Here is a 25,870-nt window from a genome sequence, read left to right as displayed (position 1 = left end):
TTCATTACCCTTCAAATTATGAAAAACTGCAAAGTAAGACTTCAAATCTGAAGTCACCCTTTTATACAATAATAGGGCATATAAAGCTCTTCTAAATGTAACAGCAAATAATGAACAGGGATAATCCAAAGCTTACATACCTTGTTGTATAAGTAACAATTTGAAAACATTGTATTAAAGTCTTCTATACATTCTGAAGCCTTCACATAGTATTTATTCTCCAAGCGCTTCTTAATTGTATTTAAGTCCATTGGGTTTTTTATAATGCTATAATAATCCTATGAAGAAATATTACATGTCATCACAGTATATTCACTACAACTATTGGTACACAAAGAAATTTAATAGCTATACACTTTAGTTGGGGAGAGCAGTTGAGTATCTTCAAGAAGTCATATTCTGGCAAACTGACTCTGGAAAACAGGAAAAGGGACATGAAGATGATGACTCCTGTGGCATTATTTTTCAGAGGGGAAAAAAAAGCTGTTTTTCTTGGGATTAACCAAGAATTAAAGAGTAGAACGACTGTGAAAAAGAAAAAAACCGAAGGACATGAGGAAAAAGAAATAGTATTTGCACGTGGCAGAGCCAGGGTAAAATTCCAGCTCTACAACCAACTAGCTACACACTCTCCAGTACTTAACTGTTCTGTGACTGTGTGTGTGACACCACTAACTCTGCCACAAAGAACCAAGACCGACTCGAGCAGGAGGTACCCTCCATGAAGACCCTGCTTTAACAGGTCAAGCAACATCCACTACAGCAACAAGAAAATGCACTCTAAAATTTATCACAAAACTATTAAAACACCAATTCTTCATCTTTAGAAAAAAGAGTTTGAATTTTAGGGGAAAATATTCACTGGGCTACTCTTTTATTGATACTATTATTATTTAGTTTACTTAGTGTTACCAAGTCAGGCATGTATTAAGCCAAGTGCATTTCATAATATTACAGACTATTTCTTACAAAGAGCTACAGGCATTTTCAGTGATAATTAGCATAACTGCAGACACACTTACAGGCAGCTTCAACTTCACGGCATCAACCGGCTGCTGAAAAGGCCAGGAGAAACTGTGCTTCCATAAAGCCTTTAGGACAACTTTTTGCAGGTACTGCAGTTGGTTGGTCATTCGCCCATTTTTTTTGGCATTTATAAACTCTGGGGGAGGAGGGTTCACAACAGAGATCTGTCGACTCGGCAGAGACATTCTTAACTGCTTTCACTCCAGATACCCAAATGTGTTCTACAAGCACGTGTCCTGAAAAAAAAAAAAAAAAAACTAAAAACCAGAACAGCAGTTGTTGTATTTTGAAACGCATCACGGTAAGTGGGGGGCTGCGGGAGTGGGGAGAAACCCTCCAAATGATGGCTGGACCAATTTTAAACAAACACAAACCTTTTCCTACACAAGTCGTACAAATGGTTTCATTATGTATGTCTTACTTAGTCCTAGGTGGTTTAAACTGTTTCAGCATTTCACAGTACTTTCTGCCTTTTTAAAGACACAATGTGAAGTCTCAGCAGGAAAAACAGATAAATTCCTAGTAAAAAGAAATTACAGGAAATTGTTATATTGCCAGTAGACAGGCATTCAGCAATTATTAATTCAATGAAGGGAGAAAATAAGGGATTTTTCTGGCTAATTTTTAAACCTAACTAATTAGAATATTGTCAAATGTTCATTAACATGCCATCCTATGGTATATATTACTACCTCTAAAATGCAACATGAGGTAGGTATTTGGCTTAAAGCTTAATATATCTATGACCCATTACAGAGGGCTTGATTTTGGCACCTGCCTCAACTCCGGCCTCCCTGCTAATTCACATGCCCTGAGAATCTGCGACGATGATGGTGGCTCAACTGAATGCGTTACTGCCATTCACGTGGGCAATCTGAATTGAATTACAGAATCCTGGCTTCAGCTCTGACCCAATCCCACCCCTGGTGGGCATCTATGGAATAAAACAGTAGATGGGAGGTCTGTCTCTACACTATCTGTTTAAGTAAATAAAACACTTCTAAATCTCGTATTTCAGAAAGATGGTATCTAATATGGCATCTTTACACTACACTCTCACTTTAAGGATAAAAGAGCTAGGGGACTATCAATGCATACATCATCTCCAATACAGCAGCAAGATGAAAAGTAAGACTCCTGAATGGATTGCTGTTCAGAGAAACTGACCCTAGCCTTCAGCCAGTGTATCTGCTCACATTAAAGCATTGTCAGTTCTCTAGTCTGACTGTACATCAATTTCTTGGAGGTATTTTTCATTTTAATTGTGACCAAAGGTATTTAGAAATATGTATCTTAGCCATTTTTTTAAGTGTATTTATTTGAAAGAGTTAAGAGACTGACGGAAGAGACAGATGGATCTTCCATCCACTGGTTTACTCCCCAGATGTCTTCAACTGCCTGAACTGGGCTACTCTGCCAGGAACCAGGAGCTTCATCTGCATTTTCCTTCCATGTGGTGGCAGCAGCCCAAGGATCCATACCAAACTCTGCTGCCCTCCCAGGCACATTAGCAGGGAGTTGGATTGGAAGTGGGATAGCAGGGACTAAAATCAGTATACATATTAGATGCCCACCTACAACACCGTGCTGGCAGCTTTGGCATTTTAAAGATTCATATATTTATTTGAAAGTCAGAATTGAAGGACAAAGAAGAGTTTCTATCTGCTGGGTCACTCCCCCAGTTGGCCATTAACAGTAACAGCGGGGCAGAACAAAGCTAGGAGCTTCATTCAGGTCTCCTTAGTGGGTGGCTGGATCCAAACACTAAGGCATCTTCCCAGGCCACTAGCAGGAAAGGGAATCAGAAGCAGAGCAGGGAGGACACCAGATCCATATGAGATGTTGCTTTACTGACCATGCCAAAATACAGTCCTATATCTGAACCATTTTTCCAAGTAAACCGTTTGTCGTCTTAAGCAGAGAGATTTCTGTGAAATCAACTTTTGGATACTTTTTCATTTTTGCCAAAGTGAAATTTTCCATCCATTAAGAACAGTTCCCTCTTCTGAACATCACCATTTTGCTTTTGGTTGTATGTGTTTCATTTTATTTATCCATTTATCCATGAATGATCCTAAGGTCATGTCCATCTCTCAGCTGTAGTAAACAGTGTGCCTATAAATAGGGGTGTACTAACCTCTCAAGACCTTGTGTTCAAGACCCTAGGGTTTAGACACCCAGAAATGCAAAGTGGAATTGCTGTAGAGTGGGGAATAGTATATTCTAATCTTTCTGGGGACCCTCATCTCTTTTTTTTTTTTCATAGTGGCTTTAATAGTTTACATTTTCACCAACAGTTTTTTTTTTTTAACGATCCTAAAAAAGTATAAATTGTTTTTAAAAATACCAGATTTAAGGCCCTAATGTTCAGAGACAGGGCTTGGGAATACACTTGTTTTTAAGGTCCCTGGTGATTTGTATGGGCATTTAGGATTGGCTACCACTACACTGAAATCCAGAGGTGACTGTCAATGTCATAATTACTTTCCTCTTATGGATTTCACTTGTCATCTCACACATATGAAACAAAAAAATAACAAGAGAGAGAAAGTGATGAGGATGTCCTAGGGTGCTACAATTAAACTATCTTTTACCCATGGGTTTGTACTTAAAATGAGCCTAATTTGGGTGTCCCAACCGCTATACCTTCCATTATCCACAAAGGCTAACCAGGCTGAACTGTATCGCAGATTAAGTTGTTGCCATTGAAGTTCATGTACTATGTGCTACATTTTAATACATTTCTTTTCTCAAACTTGTTGTAAGATATATCTGTTAATAGTTGATTCATTTTCATTGCTGCATAATATTCTACTGTGGAATTATTAGCAGACTATAACCACTCCTGATGGGACTTTGGGGTTATTTCCTGCTTTTGACTATACTACATAATACTATGAATATGCTTTACCAAATATGTATTTATGCATATGTGCTGCAAATGAACCCAGGTTCATGGGTTATATGCATAAGTTCATCTTTAGTAGATGCTACCAACAGTTTTCCAAATTATTGTACCAATTTATTTGCAGCAGCAGTTTCAGGATGCCAATCATTCCATATCATTGTTACAATTATTATTAATTTTCCATTTCAACCATTTTGCTGGGTGTGTCAAGAAATCTGTAATTTTGTTTTTCTCTCATGAGCACCTCTTTGTTTACTGGTCACAATTTCTCAAACAGCTGCAAAGCAGTCTACCCTTTTCCCATCAAGCTGTCACTGTCTTATGGATGTGCTGGAGTTCTTCATGTATTCTGAATCCAACACCACTGCTGGCATGCGCACACATCTTCCACGTGATGGATCACATATCCAGTCTCTTAACAGTATTCTTAGATGAATTGAGTTACTGTTAATGAGGAACATTTATCTACTTACGATATTCTGAAATTGAATGAATCTCTCTGGAAAAGTTCAGTTTGGGTGGTTTTTATTTATTAGCTACAAAATTCAAATGCAGAGAACCATAGTAGGCTTTAAAAAGTCTTATCTCTAGATCTTGCGAAGTTGCTCAATTAGCCAATCCTCCATCTCCAAGTGCTAGGATCCCAGTGTCCCAGGGGCTCCACTTCCCATCCAGCTCCCTGCTTGTGGTCTGGGAAAGCAATCGAGGATGGCCCAAAGCCTTGGGACCCTGAGCCCATGTGGGAGACCTGGAAGAGGCTCCTGGCTCCTGGCTCAAAGTTCTCAGTGGATCTCTGGCCACTGCAGCCACTTGGGGAATGAATCAGCACACAGAAACAATTTTTTTTCTATCTTTCCTTCTCTTTATAAATCTGCCTTTGCAATAAAAAGTTAAATCTTTAAAAAAAAAACTGGTGCATTTCAATGTTACTAGCAATTTTGAGTAACCTAAATAAAGGGAAGTACAATTCCAGAAGAGCACAGAAAATAGGAGAGCAGAGTAAGATGGTGGTTTGGGCGGACAGGGGAGTGGAGCAGGAGCAGGCAGTGAGATGTTAGATTTCTCTCAGTTCTGAAAACTGGCTAATTTTGTTTTTCTTACTACAAGGCAGATCGAGAGAGAGTGAGAGACTATGAACAGAACTCTTTCATCTGCTGGCTCACTGCCCAAACGAATGGCTGCAATAGCCAGAGTGGCTCTAGATCCAAGTCAGGAGCCAGGAACTCCATCTGGGTCTCACAGGTAGGTGGCAGGCACTTAGACTGGAGCTATCATTTGTTGCCTTCCCAAGGACACATTAACAGGAGGCAGAAGTAGCACTTGAACCTAGAACATAGATATGCCAGTACTGTGGCTCAAACCAGTGGGGTGCAATGCCCAATCCAGGGTAAGGACTGAAATATAATTTTTTATATGTAGGCAGATGAAGCAGGGAAACCAGTTAGTGGCTCGGAGCTAATCCAGCTACAGAGCACAGAAAAAATCAACTAGGCTAGCTGGGAGTCTCCCTCTTCCCCCTTAGCATCTAACTGCACCAACAGACTTCTCAAAGCAGACTCAGGTATGTGCCTTCTTTAAAGATTTATTTATTTGAAAGTTAGATTTATAGAGAGGAGACAGAGAGGATGATCTTTCATCTACTGATTCACTCCCCACACGACTGCAATGGTGTGAGCTGTGCCAATCTGAAGACAGAAGCCAGGAACCTCAAGCTTCCCTATGGATCTCCCAACACAAGTGCAAGCTAACAAGACTTTGGGCTGTCCTCTACTGCTTTCCCAGGCCACAAGCAGGGAGCTGGGTGGGAAGTGGTGCAGCTCCCATATGGGATCCTGAGCATGCAAGGTGAGGATTGAGCCACCAAGCCATGGCACCAGCCCCAGTATGTTCCTTCTTTCAAGTACTTCCCAACTCCCAGCATGCTGCAGTGCACTAGCAAATCCTTCAGCTTCTCCAAAATAAAGGCCAGTGTCACTGTTTCTCACATCTTACAAGGACAGATGGCATCACTGCCCAAAATAACCTGGTCGATTTGTCTCTTTGATCTCATTTCCTTTTACTCTTTTCACCCAACTGATTCAAGCCTCTCTTCTTGACAACATAGCAGCCTCAAGTGAGGTTAGGTTAGGTTAGCCTGAAATGCTCTCCTCCCAGACCTATTCACAACTGCAGTTGTAGCTTAAGCAGTCCTTCTCTCCCCTTCTCCACAGCTGCACGACCACGGGTTATAAGGACTTGTTTACTGTATGGTTCCCTGCCTTCACCCACCTCCAGTCCCATCTGTGCAGAGATTTTGTTGCCTGCCCCTACTCAGAATCACCTGCCTCGGGCCCAGTGCGATGCCTCAATTGGTTAATCCTCCCTTTTATAAACAGTGGAATCCCACATGGGTACCTGTTTGTGCCCTGGCTGCTCTACTTCCCATCCAACTACCAGCTCATTACCTGGGAAAGCACTATAGGACAGCCCAAAGCCTTGGAACCCTGCACCTCCATGGGAAATGTGGATGCTACTGGCTTTGGATCTGGCTGTTGCAGCCATGTGGGGAGAGAACCAGCTGATGGAAAATCTTTGTCTCCTCCTCCCTGGAATCTGCCTTCCCAATAAAAATCTTGAAACACCTGCCTCACATATGAGGGCCTGGGATCAAGTCCCTTCTCTATGCTTCCAATCCTTTTCCTACTGATGCATTGGGGAGGCAGGTTTAACTGAATCCCAAATGGAGTCCCCAGCTCCTCACTATGGCCTAACCCGTACCTAGCTGGTGTCATCATTTGGTTAGGAAAACAGAAGGAAAAGATCTATTTTATTTTTATTGGGAAGTGAGATTTATGGAGGAGACAGATGTTCCATCCGCTGGTTCACTCCCCAAGTGGTTGCAACAGCTGGAACTTAGCTGATCTTAATCCAGGAATGAGGAGCTTCTTCTGGCTCTTCTTTGTGGGTTCATGGTCTCGAGGCTTTGAGTCCTTCTTGACCGCTTTCCCAGGCCCCAAGTAGGGAACTGGATGAGAAGTGGATCAGCTGGGACATGCACTAGCATCCTTATGGGATCTCAGTGCATGCAAGATGAGGAATTAGCCACTGAGGCATCACACTGGGCCCTGTCATTCTGCCTTCCACACACACACACATATATGTATTTAAGAGCTGGGTCACTGCTTGGCACGGCTAGTTAAGCCACAGCCTGCAATGCCAGCATCCTATATGGATACCAGTTTGTGTCCCAGCTACTCCACCTCCAATCCGCCTCCCTACCAATGGTCTTGGCAAAGCAGATGATCCAAGTGCTTGACCCTACCACCTGTGTGGAAAACCCACAATGCTGTTGGCTTCCCAGTGGTATAGCCCCAGTCATTACGGACATTTAGGGAGTGTACCAGAGGGGAAGCACTTTCTCTGTAGCTCTCCCAAACAGATAACTCACCAAAAAATATTTGCTCTATATGATCTACCACTTCTATGTGTATTTAGATCCAAAAGTAATGAAATCAGTGTTGAGATATAGGGGCACCTGTATTCACTGTAGAATAACTCAAAAATAGTCAAGAGATGGAGACAATGCAAGTGTCCAATGGCAGATGAGTGCAGACACTAGTAAATACCCATAGTATTACTGAGCTGCAACAAAGGCAATCTTTCACTTGCAACATGGAAGACATTATGAACAGACCAGAGACAAACACTGCAGGTCCCACTTATCTGTGGAATCTAAGAAAGTAATGGCATATGTAGTGATGGATGTATTCATCTGACTGACACTCATTATATGATGTATAACTAAAATTAGCATACCGCACACTTTGATTTATGTAACTATTATGCAGTATGTTTTGTTTTGTCTTATGGGTTTATTTTTAACATTTGCTTTAATCTAGAATTAGCTTCTGCTTCACATTCTAGTCAACACTTAAATGTTGATTAAAAATTCCTTCCCATACAAAACATGCACACAAATATTTCTAATAGCTTTATTCATAATTGTCAAACAGCAAAAGCAACCAAGACACCCTTCAGCAGGTAGGTGGATAAACAAACTGTGGTGTAGCCATGCAACGGCTACAAAATGAGCTATCAACTCACAAAAATACATGAAGGAAATCTGACTAACCAAAGAAGCCAATCTGAAAAGGTTATAAATTATAGGATTCCAACTATGTTACCTTCTAGAAAACCATGAAGACATTAGAAAGGGGTTTGAGGAGGAAGAGGTCAATGAGCAGAGGATTTCTAAAGCTCTCAAGCTATCCAGTGCCCTAGGACCATGGTGGATACATTTGTCACAATTCAACAGACAGCACAGTGCTACAGGTGAACCCTGCTGGATACTGCCATGTCAATGCAGATTCACCCAGTCTTATTACACCGACCCTGCTATGAGAGATCGATTTCAGGGAAACTGTTTTTGGGAGCAGAGGCTGTATAAATCTAGTACCTGCTGTTTAAACACAGACTGAAAACTAGTTTTGGCTTCAATTTCGCTGGGTGGTTAATCTCATCTAAAAAAAAGGAAAGAAAAATAAAGTGAAAAAAAAAAAAAGGTTGTCTTTAAAAACAAACCAATCCCTTCTCCTGCCATCTGCTAGACTGCTAGCATAAAATCTTTCCACCCAAGATTTGGTATCATCTGGCTTTTCCAACTCTTGAAACTCTTCTCCTTCAAATCGTTCATACCCTGCAACACTCCACATTCTCACTGGTCTTCCTCAGCTAAATACATCACAACCATAAAAGTTTTTGTCAAAAATATTTAACTGAATATCAAATTTTTGAGACCTATCTTTCATTTAACAAGAGAAATTGGGGGCTGAAATTGTGCTATTCCCAACATGAAAGTTCCTGACCATGTCAAAGTATTTAAAGCATCCAAGATTAAATAAAACAAAACATTTGTCAACATTTCAAGAGCTAACTAACTAGCAGGCAAGTGAGACTGCACTCATGGCAGAGTTTTGTGGGATGGTATTAGAATACACAAAATGAAGCAATTAGGAAAGGGGCAAATCCAGATAAGGAATATTCTACAGGACAACAGGCAGCTCTTTTAGAAAAAGTCCTGGCCATGAGCCCTGGCCTGAGTTCCCACTACCTCACTTTCAATCTAGCTCCTTGCTAACATGCCTGGAAAAACAGAAGATGGCCCAGTAATCCACGTGGGAGACCAGATGCAGTTCCCAGGTCCTGGCTTCAGTGTGCCCAGACCCAGTGGCTATCTCTCTCTCCCTGTTATTGTAACTCCACATTTCAATGCATAAATAAGTCCTTAGCTTTAAGAGCTTCTTAAAAATTTAATCATTTCTAATAAAAATTTAAAATGCCAGCACAATGATCCGGTAACAGATCAGACAGTTTTCAGCTTATCTTGACAACAATCAGTGAGTCATAACCAATTGTGATGTGTCACAAGCAATTTGTCCTTTATTTTACATATATACAGTTTTTCTTGAAATCACTTACACTCTAATACACTATACATGAGGGAAAAAGTATGGAGTTATACTTACATGTGTCACTGCAAACAATCCATAGTCACTCTGCACATTTGCAGAGAACATGACATTTTACTGTTATTTCTGCCTTCAAAAGTACTTTGCCCATGGAAAGATTTCTAAAATGAAGGATGTCATGGGCAGACAAAATCTAATGCCAAGAATATGCTATGTAGTAACCACCAGTTATTATTCAATGACAATGTATCATGCATGATTACAGTTCTTCTTTAAGACAATCCTGTAACAGTGTAGCCACCATCAAGTCAAAACATTGTGATCCCATGAATAAACTGCTGAAAAGTCTTATTCCACTGCCCTCCCAGTAACTCATAATCTTGGGGTGAGGGGAAAGATAACGTACTACAGAAGAATTTTTAAAACATCAGTTTGAATTTTGACATTCATGTGATATGAAATTTTGACAAAAACTTTGTGAACTATATACTGCTCTATCTTGTCCTATAGTCAATCAGATCCCCTGCTTAGAAATTAACTCTTACTAGGCTTTTTTTTTAAACCTAATTCATCAGAGCAGCTGACTCATTACTGCCCCTTCTTTTTAATGACTGCATCTATATGCAGATTTTAGGACTATTGCAAATCTTAGTAAATACAGCATTGTATATACAGACCAACATCACTGGATACATTCCTATTTACAATGTATGGGTCAGAGCTGTCAAGTCTTTATTACCCCAGAGCTTAGTTCAGCTTATTTCCACCATTTATGTGTACAGATAGAAGTAATCCTCTACGACAAAGCAAGATCTTGAGGCGGCTATGAATATTTTAGCTGCCCCTTAAAAATACAATAGGAGACTTTCTAAAAAAATGTTTCCAGACTATTCCAAGTAAGCATAAAAATTTATCTCCAATTATAAAGGGTCACTGGGATGTGTCAGCAAGGTCCCACTTTTTTGACAGATTCCCCTCCTTTCAATAAAAACACTTGTTTTTCCAATTCCCAGTGATTAGTATTACTAACCACAGTGCTCAGGGTTAAATTGTGTCGCTCCATATGTACCCTGAAGCTTATTGAAAACAATGAAGCATCCAATTTTAGATAACAGCAGATCTTTTGGAAACTTTGAAGAATGACTGCTTCCAAAACATTCCATTTCAGTAACTGGCCAAATGTCAGTGTGGGTCTTCCCCAGGCATGGAAGCAGTGCAGTATATGGCCTGCACACTCAAACTTCTAGGGCTCCCTGCTCTATGATAAACTCACACATTTGCTCCAAATGTGGCATCATCAAATGAGCAGTTTCCCCTTCAAGGAGAAAACAGAGTGAACAGAACAGTCAGTTGGTTATGGTCAAATAGAGGAAGCCCTTAGGAAACCCAAAAGATTTACAATTCCAGTGCTTCACCTGCTCCTCAGTCCTAGAGCCAAGTGCCCTTCCTGTTCAGACTCCTTCTCCAAGGAGGCCAAGACGATATCCACTGCAGGTCCCTGTGTCTTCCCTGCACCTGCAGCTTCTAGTCCTTCTGTCTTAGTTCAGAACGTGAGAAAATACGTTCTGTGCTGCTGAGGAATCAATACACAACTTTCTTTTCCCAGGGGCTGATGCAATAAGCTTCCTTCAGTTTTTGTTTTATGTCCCTGCACCCCCCAATGACCTGCTCAGAATCATCACTATTTCTATGCTAGCCTCACTGCCTGTCTTCTGTATTTCATACCAGGGCATTGAAAACAATGGTATCTTTGGTGATGGCACAGTTGCATACCAAGCTAATCCTCCACCTGTAGTGCTGGCATCTCATATGGGTGTCAGTTTATATCCTGGCAGCTCTACTTCTGACCCAGCTGCCCGTTTATGGCCTGGGAAGGGCCGCAGAGGTAGTCCAAGTCCTTGGGTCCCTGCACCGACAAGGGAGACCCAGAGAAAACTCCTGGCTCCTAGCCTTATATCAGCTCAGGTCCAGCTCTTATAGCCATTTGGGGAGTAAATCAGCAGATGGAAGATCTCTAGCTCTGCTTTTTTCTGTAAATCTACCTTTCCAATTAAAATAAATCTTAAAAATAAAATAAACCTGTGTCTTTGCTTTCCATTCCGCTCCCAGTTTCCCCAGTCCTCTAAAACTCACTTCTTGCAGAGGTGAGCACTTACTTACCATACTTCGGCGTTAAATCCTGTCTTCCTTGACTTGTCAGCAATCTGTCTCTAGACCATGATTGTGATGCTCCTAAAACTCCTCTGGTTTCCAGGATACCATTTCCCAAATTCTATGTGTTAGTTGTTAAATATTTATAAAGCACCTACAAGGACGCCAACCACAAAACCAGGGATTGAGACACACACAGTGTCCTCAGAGGCTTAGAAAGCCTAGAAACAGGCCATCACAATGTACTTATGCTTACACAGAGATGGGACTGGAGCACTAAAGGAGGGGCAGGGTGGGTCTCCCTCCTTAATCCCATCACCTGCTAATCTATTCAGGCCCCCCAGAGGTTCTCCCACCCACCCACGCACCCCCCCCCTTTTTTTCCTTTTCTCTTTACATACACCCCTGCCCTATGCCAACTTACCCACTCCAAGGTACCAAATACCAACTACACAATCTGAATTTAGTGTTCTAGGTACCTACTGTGCTTTGGTTCTGCAGCCCTAAGCCATTGCTTCCGTTAAAATCACTTATCACTTCCTGCATGAACTTAACGCAAAGATCCTCCTGTGTTGTATGACAAACTTTTTTGAGCCACCTTGGCATTCTCCCTGAACTCTTGCCACTGCACAAACTCCCAACACCGCACCACTCAAATTTTACCAGTGTTTCACTGTTCACAAGCCCAAGCCTTGAACGTTCTGTACCGACTTTCTTCATTAACACTTGGGCTTAACTTCCATGGGTTCCACCAGAGCCAGCTTTTACTGCCTCCACTGTCAAATCACGCTCACCCTCTTCGACCCACTCAAGCTGTTCCCACGGGTGCCGCAGCACCCTGTAACTTACCTTGTCTTCCAACGGCCAGTGCTTGACCACCGATTCTGGCACTACCCAACAAAACACGGCATAGCAATTTATGGCGGTAATAAAGTCCGTTACCGACGTAGGAGTCAAAGACAGGATTTTCTCTGTCCCAAACGAGAACTCCTAGAATGAGCTCCCAAAGGCCGCCAGTTACAACTCCCTTTCTTCTGTACTTCACAAAGACAGTGCAGGCACCAATTAAACACATTCAAGAGCTACGAGGCTGCTACCTCCTAGCTGCAACCATGAGTTTATTGTGGGGTGAGAACACGCAGTTTGAGAATCCAACTTCTACCACTTTTTCGAAACCTCCTTCTCACCTTTCCCACCATAAAAAAAACAAGCATTTTGAAAGGGACAGAGAAAAAAAAAACTAAGGGTTCAGTTGGCTACAATCTTACAGATGGTAAGGCCGAAGAAAAGCCACCAACGGCTCCCCCGGGCCGTGAGCACCCACCCAGAGGGCTTCCCCAACGGCCCTGCACGTACTTCAACGCCCAGGGGGGAGGGGAGAGGCAAAACAGAACAAAAACCGTTGTTCCCACGGAAGGGCGCTTTCCCAAGCCAGCCCCAACAGGACCCTGGTGAGAAGAGGCTGTGTTACCTCTTAAGAAAAGGACTTCACGGGACCGTCCCGTCAGGGTGCAAAAGATGAAGCGGCGCAGGCAGGCCGTTCTCCACCGACACTCGCCGCCAGCCTTCTCCCCAATGGCGGCCGCTTGCTGGGAGGGACTGCGCGCCTTTATAGGGGCCGCGAGGCGGGCCGCACGCCCATTGGCCCGCGTGCGTCACGTGGCTGCAGTGGGCGGGGCGGAGGCGCAGCCAGAAGGCCTTCCAGGATGCGCACCTGCGCTTGGGTTGAGCCCTCCCAGATGCCACACAGGGAGTTGGGGCTAGAGGGTATTAGGAAGGAAGAGCGCCGCCCTGGAGGCTTTTGCTGGCAAAAAAACACTATTTTTCAGTCTGCCTGGGGCTGTTTTAGTGGTGATTTGAGTTTTCAGGTTTTCTCCACCCCACCCCCATCTCCTGTTTCTTGTAGGGAGTGTTTAGTAGGTAGCAGCTGAGGCTGGAGCCTGTGCGAGCTAATTATCTGGGAAACAGCCCTGAAGAGCTGTTTGGAAACAACTGTGGGCTGATAGTGCTAGGACTTGAAAACTACCTACAGTAGTGGCCTTGGAGATTCTGTTGCAAACAGTGTCTGCATTCTTGGTGCTCATTTCTGGATGAATGGATGGATGGGTGGGTGGATGGGGGAAGAGGCAGGGGATGGATGAGAGAGTCCAAAGCAGTTTCCGATGTGTTTAAGGACCAGAAGGATCCAAAATTATTCTGGGTCTGGCGCACAGGCCTAGTGGCTAGAGTCTTTTCCTTGCAAACACCAGGGATCTCGTATGGGCACTGGCTCATGTCCCGGCTTCTCCACTTCCCATCCAGCTCCCTGCTTGTGGCCTGGGAAAGCAATAGAAGTCAGCCCAAAGCCTTGGGACCCTGCACCTGTGTGGGAGACCTGGAAGAAACTCCTGGCTCAGCTTCAGCTGTTGCAGCCGCTTGGGGAGTAAACCAGCACATGGAAGATCTTTGTCTCTCTTCTCTGTAAATCTGCCTTTCCAATATAAATAAATAAATTTTAAAATATGTTCTGAAGAAGCAATGCTATGCAACAGGATTTGAGAGTTGAAATGGGCTCTCTGTGTTCTTGGCTTGTTTGTTTTGGGGGTGGGTGGGGCTTGCCTATCTTGTTATTCTGGGAAAGGCAGCAACCTTGAGAAGTAGGGTGTGGCGCTTCTGTGAAGGATGCCCTGAGGCCAGAGACAAGCTGACCCCGCTGATGGGTGCCTGTTTGGGACTAAAGCTGAGGCGGGGAAGGGAAGGCTGCTGCTAGGGAGAGCAGCTTAGGGATCTTTTTGGAAAGCCTTATCTCCTCATGTCACTTGCCCTGAATTCTTTCGATTGCCCTTTTTTTGAGGATAAATAGCAACAACCTTAAGATGAGCCACAAGACCATGGCTTCTTTTTCTTTTTTTAAAGATGTATTTATTTGGGGAGAGCATTAAGCACAGACCACATCTGTGAGAAGCCATAAACGTTCTTTCTAGAGATTAATTTGGTGGGGTGGGGGGGGAGAGTGCCATCCCTAACTACCTTCAAGTGGCAGCATCCCATATGGGAACCAGTTTTGTGTCCTGGCTGGTCCACTTCTGATCCACCTCCCTGTTTATGGCCTGGGAAAGCAGTCAAGAATGGCCCAAGTCCTTAGGACTCTACACTCAGGTGACTGTCGCTGTCCCGCAGCGATGGACTTGGTGCACGCATGGACCCTGAGTGATGGTCAAAGCCGAAGTTTATTAGCGGCATCAGACTTTATACACTGAGGGCCGTATGGGATAAGGGAGGAAGTATTGAGCTCACCAACAAAACCCAGTAACAGTTTCTATGCTTTTGTTTGGAACTCCTTTTGTCTTGCATATTCCACCAAGTGTTCTCACACACATACAGTCCATTCAACTGTTCTTATACAAATGATATCCAATCAGGTATACAAGAGTTAGCCATTCGGTGGTTCTCATGCAAATATTATCCAATCAACTGTAATCCTGTGCTCGCTGACCCTCTAGGGTCACAATGTCGTCCTACAGGTGACTCAGAAGAAGCTTGTGGCTCCTGGCTGTGGCTTCAGATCAGCTTAGCAAGCTGTTCTGGCCATTTTGGGAGTGAACCAGTGGGTGGAATATCTTTTTCTCTGTTACCTTCTTCTCTCTCTGCAAATCTACCTTTTTTATATAAAAACAAATAAATCTTTGAAAAATTATTTGCTTTTTTGTTTTTGAAAGAGAGAGAAAGGGAAAAAGAGATCTTTCATCTAATAGTCCACTCTCCATATGATTGCAATGACCGGGGCTGGGCAAGGCTGAAGAAAACAGCAGCCAGGAAGGCCACACGCTCTCCCATGTGAAGTGATAGGGGCTCAGGCACTTGGGCCGTCTTCTGTTGCTTTCCTGAGAGGCATTAGCAGGGTCCTAGATTGAAAGTGGAGCAACCACAATGAGACGCTGGTGTCACAAGCAACAGCCTAACCCACTGTGCCACAAGACCAGCCCCATAAAGCCATAGCATTTTTATGGTACCATCACAAAGCTGAAGAAAACAGGTTATCATTTTGAGAGAGTTCTAAGATTAAAAGATACGCAATGGGCCCGGTGCCGAGGCCTAGTGGCTAAAGTCCTCGCCTCAAATGTGTCAGGATCCCATATGGTTCTAATCCTGGCAGCTCCACTTCCCATCCAGCTCCCTGCTTGTGGCCTGGGAAGGCAGTCAAGGATGGCCCAAAGCCTTGGGACCCTGCACCTGTGTGAGAGACCTGGAGAAAGTTCCTGGCTCCTGGCTTGAGATCGACGCAGCACCGGCTGTTGTGGCTGCTTGGGGAGTGAATCATCGGATGGAAGATCTTCCTCTCCATCTCTCCTTCTCTCTGTATCTCTGCCTTTCCAATAAAAGTAAATAAATCTTTAAAAAAGAAAAAGATGAAATAAAAACTAGTTTTACTACTAGTACGATGAAGCTGTATGAGCAAAGCAACATGCAGCAGGCCTGGCTGACAGGTACAGAGAACTCTGCGTTCCCATGAATTCCTGGCCTTCTGAGATGAGAAGGCTGCCCGTGGTCTGGCCCAAGAGAAGCCATCACAGAGCAGGAGTTGTGTTTGATCCAGTCGGGTCTCCAAAGGAGCTGAGCCGATGGCCTCCCTGTTACCTCGCTGGGGTTTGGAACTCAGGAGTCTGTGGGGTCTGACAAGCTTGCATCGCTGGAGAGCAGGAATCCCTCAGTCGCCTCCCTTCTCACTAACGCTCACCTGCCTGAAGCCGCTCTTCCTTCGTAAGCAGCTCTTCTTTCATCTCTTCTTGCAATCATGCCTCTCTTTTGCCTTCTCTTTGAGTCTCTTCATTTCATGCATGGCAACATCACACGCTTTCTAAAACCCTTCGGAAATTTCATTAGATTCTCACAGAGTCTGTATCTATCTTGTGCGTTGTGGCTCAGTAGAAGTGAAGAAATCTGTAGAATCCTGCTATCACGTCTCTCTGTAAATTAATGGCCATGAATTCCAAACAGGCAATCATTTTACATTTTAAAAAATATATAGTTATTTTTATTGGAAAGGCAGATGTACAGAGAAGAGGAGAGACAGGGAGGAAGATCTTCCATCTGATGATTCACTCCTCAAGCAACCACAATAGCTAGAGCTGCACTGATCCAAAGCCAGGAGCCAGGAGTCTCTTCTGAGTCCCCCACATGAGTGAAGAGTCCGAAGGTCTTTGGAGTGTCCTCAACTACTTTCGCAGGCCACAAGCAGGAAGCTGGATGGGAAGCAGGGTCAGCAGGATTAGAACCTGCACCCATATGGAATCCTGGCATGTTCAAGGTGAGGACTTTAGCTGCTAGGCTACTGCACTGGGCCCGGTATTGCATTTCTTAGCTTTTCACTTACCTTCCTGATGAGACCTCCCACCCGTCTGTCTAACAGAGCAATCGCAGGGATCTTCATATTTCCTGTCCGTCCTTACACATCATTTTTTGCCATGCAACAACAATCTGTGTGATTTCGTGTGCCCTTGTTTATGTAATGTCTGCCTCTTCCCAGAAAGGAAGCTGCAGGAAGCAGTGATAGCTGTTGTTTTGTTCACTGTTTTGCCCTCAATACCCGTGAGCGTATCTAGCATTTGGTGAGTGAATCAGCATCTAATAATGAATGAACAAGTTACGCCTAAAGACCACTCTTCACCAAAGGTCAAAATCAAAGGAACACAGAGAATGCCACTTGCTAAGCAAAAAGTGCAAGATTGTGCCCTAGTTTGGTGGCTTAACAAGAGGTCAGAGACTCCCTGCATGGCTCTATCGGCATAGGAAAGACTGGGTTAGTGGTTTCCAACAATTCAACCAGGTCACCAGCATTCAGTGTTGAAATCATAAAAACTTAAATATACTAAATTCCAACCAAGTGGCTAGAAATCAACAAGAATATTCTTGGTTACAGTTAAAAAGCAAACAAACCGAATGGGAATAGACGGAACAAGGGTTTGTACTTGGCCTTTGGGCTCCCTCAAGAAAACAAAAAAAAGCTGCAGCAGTTTTCATTAAAGAAAACATGCCATGATTTATTTTTCTGTTTTAAAGATTTATTTATTTTTATTGGAAAGTCGGATATACACAGAGGAGGAGAGACAGAAAGGAAGGTCTTCCCCAAGCAGCCGCAACGCCTGATGCTACAGCGCTGCAGCGATACCAAGCCAGGAGCCAGGAACTTCCTCCAGGTCTCTCACACAGGTGCAGGGTCCCAAGGCTTTGGGCCGTTCTTGACTGCTTTCCCAGGCCACAAGCAGGGAGCTGGATGGGAAGTGGAGCTACCGGGATTAGAACCGGCCCCCATATGGAATCCTGACGCGTTCAGGGCAAGGACTTTAGCCACTAGGCCACAGCCCTGGGCCCATGATTTATTTTTCACCAGTGTATTCTGGCATGTTTCTGATAATATCCGAGTATCTGGGCCAATGATACTAAGCATCCACACTCTGTAGGGTTTTGCACATGCCCAGTTCTGTGGTATTGCCACTGTCGTGATGGATACCAGTTGGGGCCAAGGCTGGGCAGTTTCTGGCGAGGAGAACCAGCTTTGCTTTGCCCTGTGGGACCACCTTCAGAGACTGCTTAAAGCCCCGCACCTATTTTCCGCTCTTCATAACCAGCTGGATCCTCGAGTTGATGGATGCCAGCGACTTTTCTGTCTTCGTGGCAGCCACCATCTTCCTGCCGCAGGTGCGGGATGGACCGCCCACCTGGTGCAGCCATCAAGATGGCGGCGAGGAGGAGGGGAGGAGTGGGAAAGGCTGAGCTTCCTCTTTGTTAAGGGACTGAAGTCCTTCATTGAGTCGGAGTGAGAGGGGGGTCTTCACAACATCTGAATTCTTTGATAGAAATAAAATAGGGGACGGAGGGAGCGGAAGAGGAGGAGGGGCTGGGGAGGCCGCACTGTTCATCTCGAGCCTCGCTTGTGTCCCTCTCATCTTCTTCATGATATGAACTGCATGAATGCTCGATCCTGCAGCTGGAAATTGAACAAGTGGGTCATTCGAGACTTGATTGGCCATACCCTTGTCTCCTACTGATGCTTTGTTTCATTGCCCTGGCCCATCTTCCTTCTCAACTGACCTGTTGCCACTCGGAATCTAAATGGTTTCATTATGCTGCCGAGTGGCAATGCGGGAATGTTCGATCCCACAGAAATGTGCAATGGAGGACAGCAGAAGTCACCCATGAAAGAAACCGTAATCGTGTTTGGTTCCCTTTGCGCTGTCTTTACTTAGCTCTGTAGAATGACACTAGCTTTGCTATGGGACTGAAGCTGGAGGAGTCACGGCTCGGATCTACAGGCCACAGTAGCCGCAGACCACTTAGATCTTTCCCAGAACTGTGACCAGGACAGGAGATATTTTTATTTTAAAATGAAAACCAATTTGAAGGAATACAAACCAATGTATGAGAATAAAATAATTTTATTGTTTATTCATTTGTTAAGTAATAGGCTGTGTGTTCATTGTTAGTTCTTTTTAAAAAATCTACTTTCTTGAAAAGCAGTTAAGAGAGAGAAAAAGAGAAGGGAAGACAGAGAGCTTTAATCTCGCAGCTCACTTGCCGAATGACTGCAATGGCTTGGGCGCATAGTAAACAATTCCACTCAGGTCTTGCACATGGGTAGCAGGAGTTCAAGGACCCAGACCATCTTCCTCTGCCTTTCCAGAAGCATCAGCCAGTAGCTGGGTTAGAGGTGGATCTGCTGGGGCTGGAACCAGTGATTTGACGGCACTGCAAATAGTTGCTTAACGCACTGTGCCACAACTTCAGCCTCCAGTTTCAGTAATTTTGAGCTACTGAGTTCTAACAGGTGTTTCTCAACAATTACACATCAACACCCAACCATTTCCTTAACTCTTAATGATATGGAGGTAAACTTTAATGCAAAAGATAGCACAAAACCTACCATAGCCTGTGTTAAAAGTAGTTTCATCAAGGCCTTTCCTTTTCATCCTCTGTGGCCATGTTCTTCCTCAGGGTTTCAGCTCTCGTGAACATGAAATTGCTTTTGTTTAACTGAAGTTGATCCTTTGTTGGTTCCTGCAAATCCAGCCGACTTTTAAAAAAGAAAAATTGGTCTCAACTGCACATGGGCACACTTCTCCTTGTTGTTATCCCCTAAATAACAATGTCACTGTTCGCAAAGCATTTGCCTTAGGTAGCACCTGCGACATCAGTATCCCTCCCCTTTCGAGCCAGCTCTCTGCTCCCTGGAAGAAGCCGTGCAAGATGGCCCAAGTGTCCGGGCCCCTGTGTACATCTGGACGATCCAGGAGAAGCTTTGGGCTTCTGGTTTTGATCTGGCTAAGCCATAACTATTGCAGCGCCCCCCCCATTCTGTAATTCTGGCTATACCTGTAATGCGCTATTAAAGAAAAAGCATTTGGGGCCTGGCACAAGGGTCCAACAGCTAAACTCTCACCTTGCAAGTGCCAGAATCCTAGATGGCACCAGTTCCTATCCCGACTGCTCCACTTCCCATCCAGTTTCCTTCCTGTGGCCTGGGAAAGCAGTAGAGGATGGCCCAAAGCCTTGGGACGCTGCGCCCCAATGGAAGCCATGGAAGAAGTTCCTGGCTTAGGATTGGCTGAGCTCCGGCTGCTGCATTCACCTGGGGAGTGAAACCCATAATGGAAGATGTTTGTCTCTTCTTCTGTTGCAAAGCTGATTTGCTTTTCCAATAAAGATAAATAAATCTAAAAAAAAAAAAGAAAGAAAAAAAGAAAAAAAAAAAGAAAACAAAGAAAGAAAAGGAAAGGAAAAAAAAGAAAAAAAGAAAAGAAAAAGATGTCAGCCCCAAATGAAGCTCTGTATCTTACTCTTCAGGCTCAATAATTCACTAGAGCAAGTCAGTTAACTCAGACAAGCCCTTTCCTTCCTTATTTTTTTTAAAGATGTTTTTATTTATTTAAAACACAGAATTACAGAGAGAATAGAGAGATACAGAGAGAAAGAGAGATAACTTTCTTTTTTTTTTTTTTTTGAAAGATTTATTTTTATTATTTTTTATTGGAAAGGCGGATATACAGAGAGGAGAGACAGAGAGGAAGATCTTCCGTCCGATGATTCACTCCCCAAGTGAGCCGCAACGGGCCGATACTATGCCGATCCGAAGCCAGGAGCCTCTTCCGGGTCTCCCACGCGGGTGCAGGGTCCCAAAGCCTTGGGCCGTCCTCGACTGCTTTCCCAGGCCACAGGCAGGGAGCTGGAAGGGAAGCGGGGCTGCCGGGATTAGAACCGGCGCCCATATGGGATCCCGGGCGTGCAAGGCGAGGACTTAACCACTTGCGCCACCGCGCCGGGCCCGAGAGATAACTTTCATGTGCTATCTCATTCCTCCAATATCTACAACAACTAGGACTGGCCAATAGCCAAGGGCCTAAACACTTGGGCCCTGCTTACTTTGCAGGGGCACTAGCAGACAGCTGAGTGGCAAACAGAGCGCTCATGTTGGACGCTGAAGTCGCAGCTGGTGGCTTTACCAGCTGCACCACAACACTAGCCTTTCTGAAGTTTTAAGGTCAGGCTGTGGCTGCATTGTAGGCAGATGGAAGAGGCGCCCAGAGCCAGGGGCAACGTGGAGGAGTGTCACAGGCTTTCAGGCGGGGCCCCTCTAAGAACTCCCAATTGTTCAGCATTTGGGGCGCTCTCTGGGTCTCCAGGTTCCAGGGGTTTTGACAACTCAGTGTGCACCCCTCTTATCCCCCCCTGGAGATCCAAGGGTAGGAACAGAGAGAGAGTGTGCCAAGCCTGTCATCAACTGTGCAGCCTTTTGTAGCCTGGCTGCTACCCTGAGACTATGTAGGGGCTCCACCCTGAGCCACCTTGTCAGTACCAACAGAAGTGATCCAAGGGGCTCCTAGTGCACAGCAAAGCTCCTATTAGTAAATTCCACAGGCTTTAGGAGATTTCTACTGGGAGCTACGGCCAAAGACCAAATCCAGTCAACATGTGCAACACAAGTATTTGAAAGCATGGATCTGTACCGACTACGTACACAGACATTTCTCTTGTCATGATTCTTTAAACAATACACTACGGCATTTATCCTCCGTAACATTTATATTGCATTGGTTTTGATAAATAATACAAACACCATTTGTTAGGGTCTGGGCTAGTCAGTCCCCAGAAACGATAGAGTCTCAGTATGTGGGAAGGGTGGGTGTTTGGCCTGATGCTTAAGATGCCATTGGAACCCCTGAACTCCAGTCCCAGCTCTGCTTCCAATCCCAGCTTCCTGCTAATGCCCATCCTGGGAGGCAGGCCTGCTGGTTTGAATAATTGAGTCTCTGCCACTTGCATGGGAGACTTTGGTTGAGTTTCCAGTTTCTGGCTTTAGCCTGGCTCAGACTCATTTGTTGCAGAATTCAGGGAGTGAATCAGCCAACAAGAGCTCACTCTCTGTCTCTTTGTTTTTCAAATAAATACATATATAAGTGTATTAAAAATAATTTTAGGGTCCGATGGGGTAGCCTAGCAGCTAAATTCCTTACCTTGCATGCACCAGGATTCCATATCAGCACCAGTTCTAATCCCGGCAGCTCCACTTCCCATCCAGCTCCCTGCTTGTGGCCTGGGAAGGCAGTCAAGGATGGCCCAAAGCCTTGGGACCCTGCACCTGTGTGGGAGACCTGGAGGAAGTTCCTAGCTCCTGGCTTCGGGTTGGTGCAGCACCGGCCGTTGTGGCTGCTTGGGGAGTGAATCATCGGATGGAAGACCTTCCTTTCTGTCTCTCCTCCTCTCAGTATATCTGACTTTGCAATAAAAATAAAAATAAATCTTTAAAAAAAATACCTGGAGGGAAGATAAGCTCCAAAGATAAGGAACTAGAAAAGTTAGTTGCCTTGCTTGACCAGTTTATGCTGTATGCATGTGCTGAAATGTTGCACTATACTCCACCTACAATGTGCTTATCAAAATAACAATAAAAACAATTTATTGTTGTGGCCACTAGGTGGCAGAATGCACACACATACTTTCTCAATGGAGCCCTTCCATTTGAAGAATACTTTGTAGTTGACAAAATACTTTCACAAATAGTATCCAGTGAGGAGAGAGGAGAGGAAGACATGTGTTTTTATATGCTTTTATATATATATGCTTATATATATGCTTTTATATACTTATATATTATATTTTATTTATTTATTTATGTCTTTTTCTGAAAAGCTGAGAAGCAGAGAGATCTTCCATCCAACATAGCCAGGACTCTGCCAGGCCAAAGCCAGGAGCTCAGAACTCAATCTAGGATTCTCCCTTTGGGTGGCAGGGCCACAAGTCTATCAGTCACCAAATGCCACCTTGTAGGGATTATATTACAGGACTCTGGAATGGGGAGCCAAATTAGAACTCAAAGCAGGTGTGTCATCTGGGCTGCAAACATCCCAAGAGGGTCAACCGCAGTACCCACTAGTTTTGTTTTTTTCTTTCTTTCTTTCTTTCTTTCTTTTTTTTTTTTTTTTTTTTGCCTTTCCAATGAGTTTATTTCCAGGTGATAAAGAATTTCGAGAACAGAGACCACAGAGCAGCCTCTGGCAGGATTCTCAGCTGGGCCTACTTTACATGCGCAGCTAAGAATGGCTGGATGAAACAACTTAGGAGACAATCAGCTACCACACAGTGGTGGGGTTTTTTCCCCATTTTTTTTTTTTTTTTACAAAAGTTTATTTCTAAATGTACAATGGCGTCCGAGGTGACACTACGTTCTAACTATGGGCGGCTAAAGATGCTCCGGCCGAAACACCAGATGTTCAGACACGTGTGGGGACATCACTTCAAGTGCCAAGGAGCAGATTACTTTTTGCCAGATTTCTTAATTCCACCTGTGGCCAGGGGGCCCTTCCCCGCGGCCTTCGCTTTCAGCTCCTCCAGTTTCTTCTGTTCTTCTTTCTGTTTCTGCTTGAAAGCCTTATCCTCCTCCTCCATCTTCTTGGCCTGCTTCTTGGGTTGTTTCAGGGGCTTCTTTTTGTCACCTTCCTGGCCGGACATGGTGCCTGCCGCCCCTTCCCCAGACCCTGCCCTACCCAGTAGTTTTTTTTTGCCTCATTCACTTTGTATATAGAAATATAACTTGAAAGTTAGAGTTACACAGAGAGAGGGAGAGACATCTTGCATCTGTTGGTTCACTCCCCTGATGGCCACAGCAACCAGGAGTCAGGATCTTCCTGCTGTGGATACAGGGACCCAAAGCCTTGAGCCACCCTCTGCTGCTTTCCAGAACACAAGCAGGGAGCTGAGACTGGAACAAGCATCTGGATGCCACAGGCAGAGGCTTAGTCTGATAAGCCAGGACACCAGCTCCTTCCTGGAAATTTGATGTTGGTTTTAAGCTGTTCTGATCAACTAATCTGAAATATACATCCTGCTTAGCTTTTAAAGACTGACTAGGGGTGGATATTTCCCAGCATCCCTTCCCGGAGGAGCTGGATTCTATTCCCAGCTCCATCTCTTCCATCTGCCTGCTAATGGGCACCTTGGAGGGCGGTCAGTGATACTCACAGGGCTGAGTCCATGCTCCTGCGTGGCAGAGGCTAGCTGCCAGCTTCACCTGGCCCTGTCCTGGTAGTTACAGACATCCCAGAGGATGGGAGCTCTGTCTGCCTCTTTGTCTCCCAAATAAATAAAGAAAGCTTTCTACGTGTTGCACATAGTATGAACCCTGAAATGCATATCTTTTAGGATCTTACCCAAGAAGGGGAGTTTGTTACAAAGCTTGCACACCAGCAGACAGGTATGCAGGGGATGCTGCTAGCTCGGAGTGAGGGAAGGCACAGGCTTTGAAGTGTGCCAACCTGGGCATTTCCTTACTAGCTCGTGACCTGCGGCTAGCTTTATTCATACTGGCAAACCTTGATTTTCTAACTGGACAAAAACCTAAGTAATCAACAAACCATTGATTGAGCACTGTGTAAGGTTCTTCTGAAATAAGTCACTCACGGCTCCTGCTCATGTTGGGAGTGGATTTGTTGCTCATAAAATCCTGGGTTTGGGGGCTGGAGGAGCCTCTGGTTGGATACTTTGGCCCAGTGGCTTCACTTTACAAGGTTGGAAAACAAACTCAGCAGCACTCAGGTGCCTAAGGCCAGGCTGAAGCTCACTGACAGCCCTGCTTGGTGTCCAGAACTATTGGCTGCTTCAGACCCTGTAACGGGTTCAAGGAGGCAGGGAACTAGCTGCAGGTCTTGTGGTCCAGCTGGGGAAATCAGTGAGATGCATTGGAATCTAGCCGGGAGCACTCAGCAACAGGAGAGAGCCCAGAGGCAGGAAAGAATGACGTAAGAGAGGCTGATGAAGGAGGAGTGATTTGATGCAGGTGGGGAAAAACAAGAGTAGGTCAACAAAAGGAAGCCACTCAATGCTCTCTGCGTCAGTAGAAGTGAACCAAGGCAGAGGGTCAGACGAGATCATTGGAAGGTGAATTTATTGGACTTGTGGATGACTTGGCTTTCAGAGACAATGGAAAGTGGAATGGCTTAAATCCTGGCTCCCGAAAAATTGTGACTTTCTTTGGAACAGGGACGTTTGCAGATGTGATTAGGAATCTGAACTAGGATATCCTGATCATCGAGTGGCTGAAATCCAATGGTAGCTGTTCTTGTAACATATGCACAGGTGATATGGTGTAGTGTCCCAAATGGGCACTGGTTTGAGTCCCAGCTGCTCCACTTGTGATCCAGCTCCCTGCAAATGTGCCTGAGTAAGCAGCAGAAGATGATCCAAATCCTTGGAGCCAAATCCTGGGAGACCCTGAAGAAGCCTCTGCCTCCTGGCTGTGGCCTAGCAAAGACCTGATCCTTGTAGGTCTCTGCGTAGTAAAAAAGCAGATAGAAGATCTCTTTCCTTCTCTCTATGCCTTTCAAACAAATAGAATCAATATTGCACAAAGAGAGAGATGGAAGAAGGACACACACCTGAATGGAAATGACCTTGCGCTGTGGCCCCAGGGTTCCGGGGGCCATCAGGGGCTGCCAGTGGCCAGGAAGATTCTTCCCTAGGGTCGCAGGGGGAACACGAAACTACCAGTGCCCTGATTGTAGCCATCTGGGCTCTTGCACTGCATAGAGGTAAGTTTCAGGGTCTTTTTTGGTTTTAAGTGATCTGTAATGGTTACTTAAACTGCACCAGTTTGTGGGGTGAAATGGGAAGCTTGAGGCATGTATTCACGCTGTGATGCCCCACGCAGGCAAGTTAGCATTTCCATATCCTTTAAGGTTAGCTTTTTTATTTTTTTAGAAAAATTTCACCTTATCATTTTGTGTATATTGATTGCCCAGGATTTTTTTTTAAAGATTTATTTATTTGTTTATTTTGCTTTTCATAATGGTAGAATTTGTAGGCAAAAACA

The 25,870-nt window shown here is 44.6% G+C and overlaps 2 protein-coding genes across 3 annotated transcripts in view; both read right to left on the bottom strand.

Annotated features, from left to right (window-relative positions):
* Positions 1-11,591, bottom strand: part of BRDT (bromodomain testis associated) — a 48,518-nt gene extending 36,927 nt beyond the window's left edge. For both annotated transcript variants that reach the window (XM_040998525.1, XM_040998524.1), the window contains exons 1-5: positions 11,542-11,591; positions 8,370-8,433; positions 1,401-1,545; positions 1,023-1,262; positions 141-278 (exon numbers count right to left, since the gene is read on the bottom strand). In XM_040998525.1, coding sequence (XP_040854459.1) covers positions 141-278; positions 1,023-1,211 — 327 coding nt within the window. In that variant the 5' untranslated portion in view covers positions 1,212-1,262; positions 1,401-1,545; positions 8,370-8,433; positions 11,542-11,591. The remainder of the gene's footprint in view (positions 1-140; positions 279-1,022; positions 1,263-1,400; positions 1,546-8,369; positions 8,434-11,541) is intronic.
* Positions 11,592-23,319: 11,728 nt separating this feature from the next.
* Positions 23,320-23,514, bottom strand: LOC121168411 (translation machinery-associated protein 7-like). The gene has a single exon (XM_040998512.1). The coding sequence runs from the start codon at positions 23,512-23,514 to the stop codon at positions 23,320-23,322; it is 195 nt and encodes a 64-aa protein (XP_040854446.1).
* Positions 23,515-25,870: the final 2,356 nt, after the last annotated feature.

This window comes from Ochotona curzoniae, unplaced genomic scaffold (genome assembly GCF_017591425.1).
Source record: "Ochotona curzoniae isolate NIBS_2020 unplaced genomic scaffold, NIBS_Ocur_1.0 scaffold_1037, whole genome shotgun sequence".
NCBI lineage: Eukaryota > Metazoa > Chordata > Mammalia > Lagomorpha > Ochotonidae > Ochotona > Ochotona curzoniae.
Note: the sequence above shows the minus strand (reverse complement) of the source record. Positions and strands in the feature narration are given on the sequence as shown.

What these genes read in the sequence shown, in the direction of transcription:
- LOC121168411 (XM_040998512.1), bottom strand. Translation starts at nt 23,514, where the DNA reads ATGTCCGGCCAGGAAGGTGACAAAAAGAAGCCCCTGAAACAACCCAAG.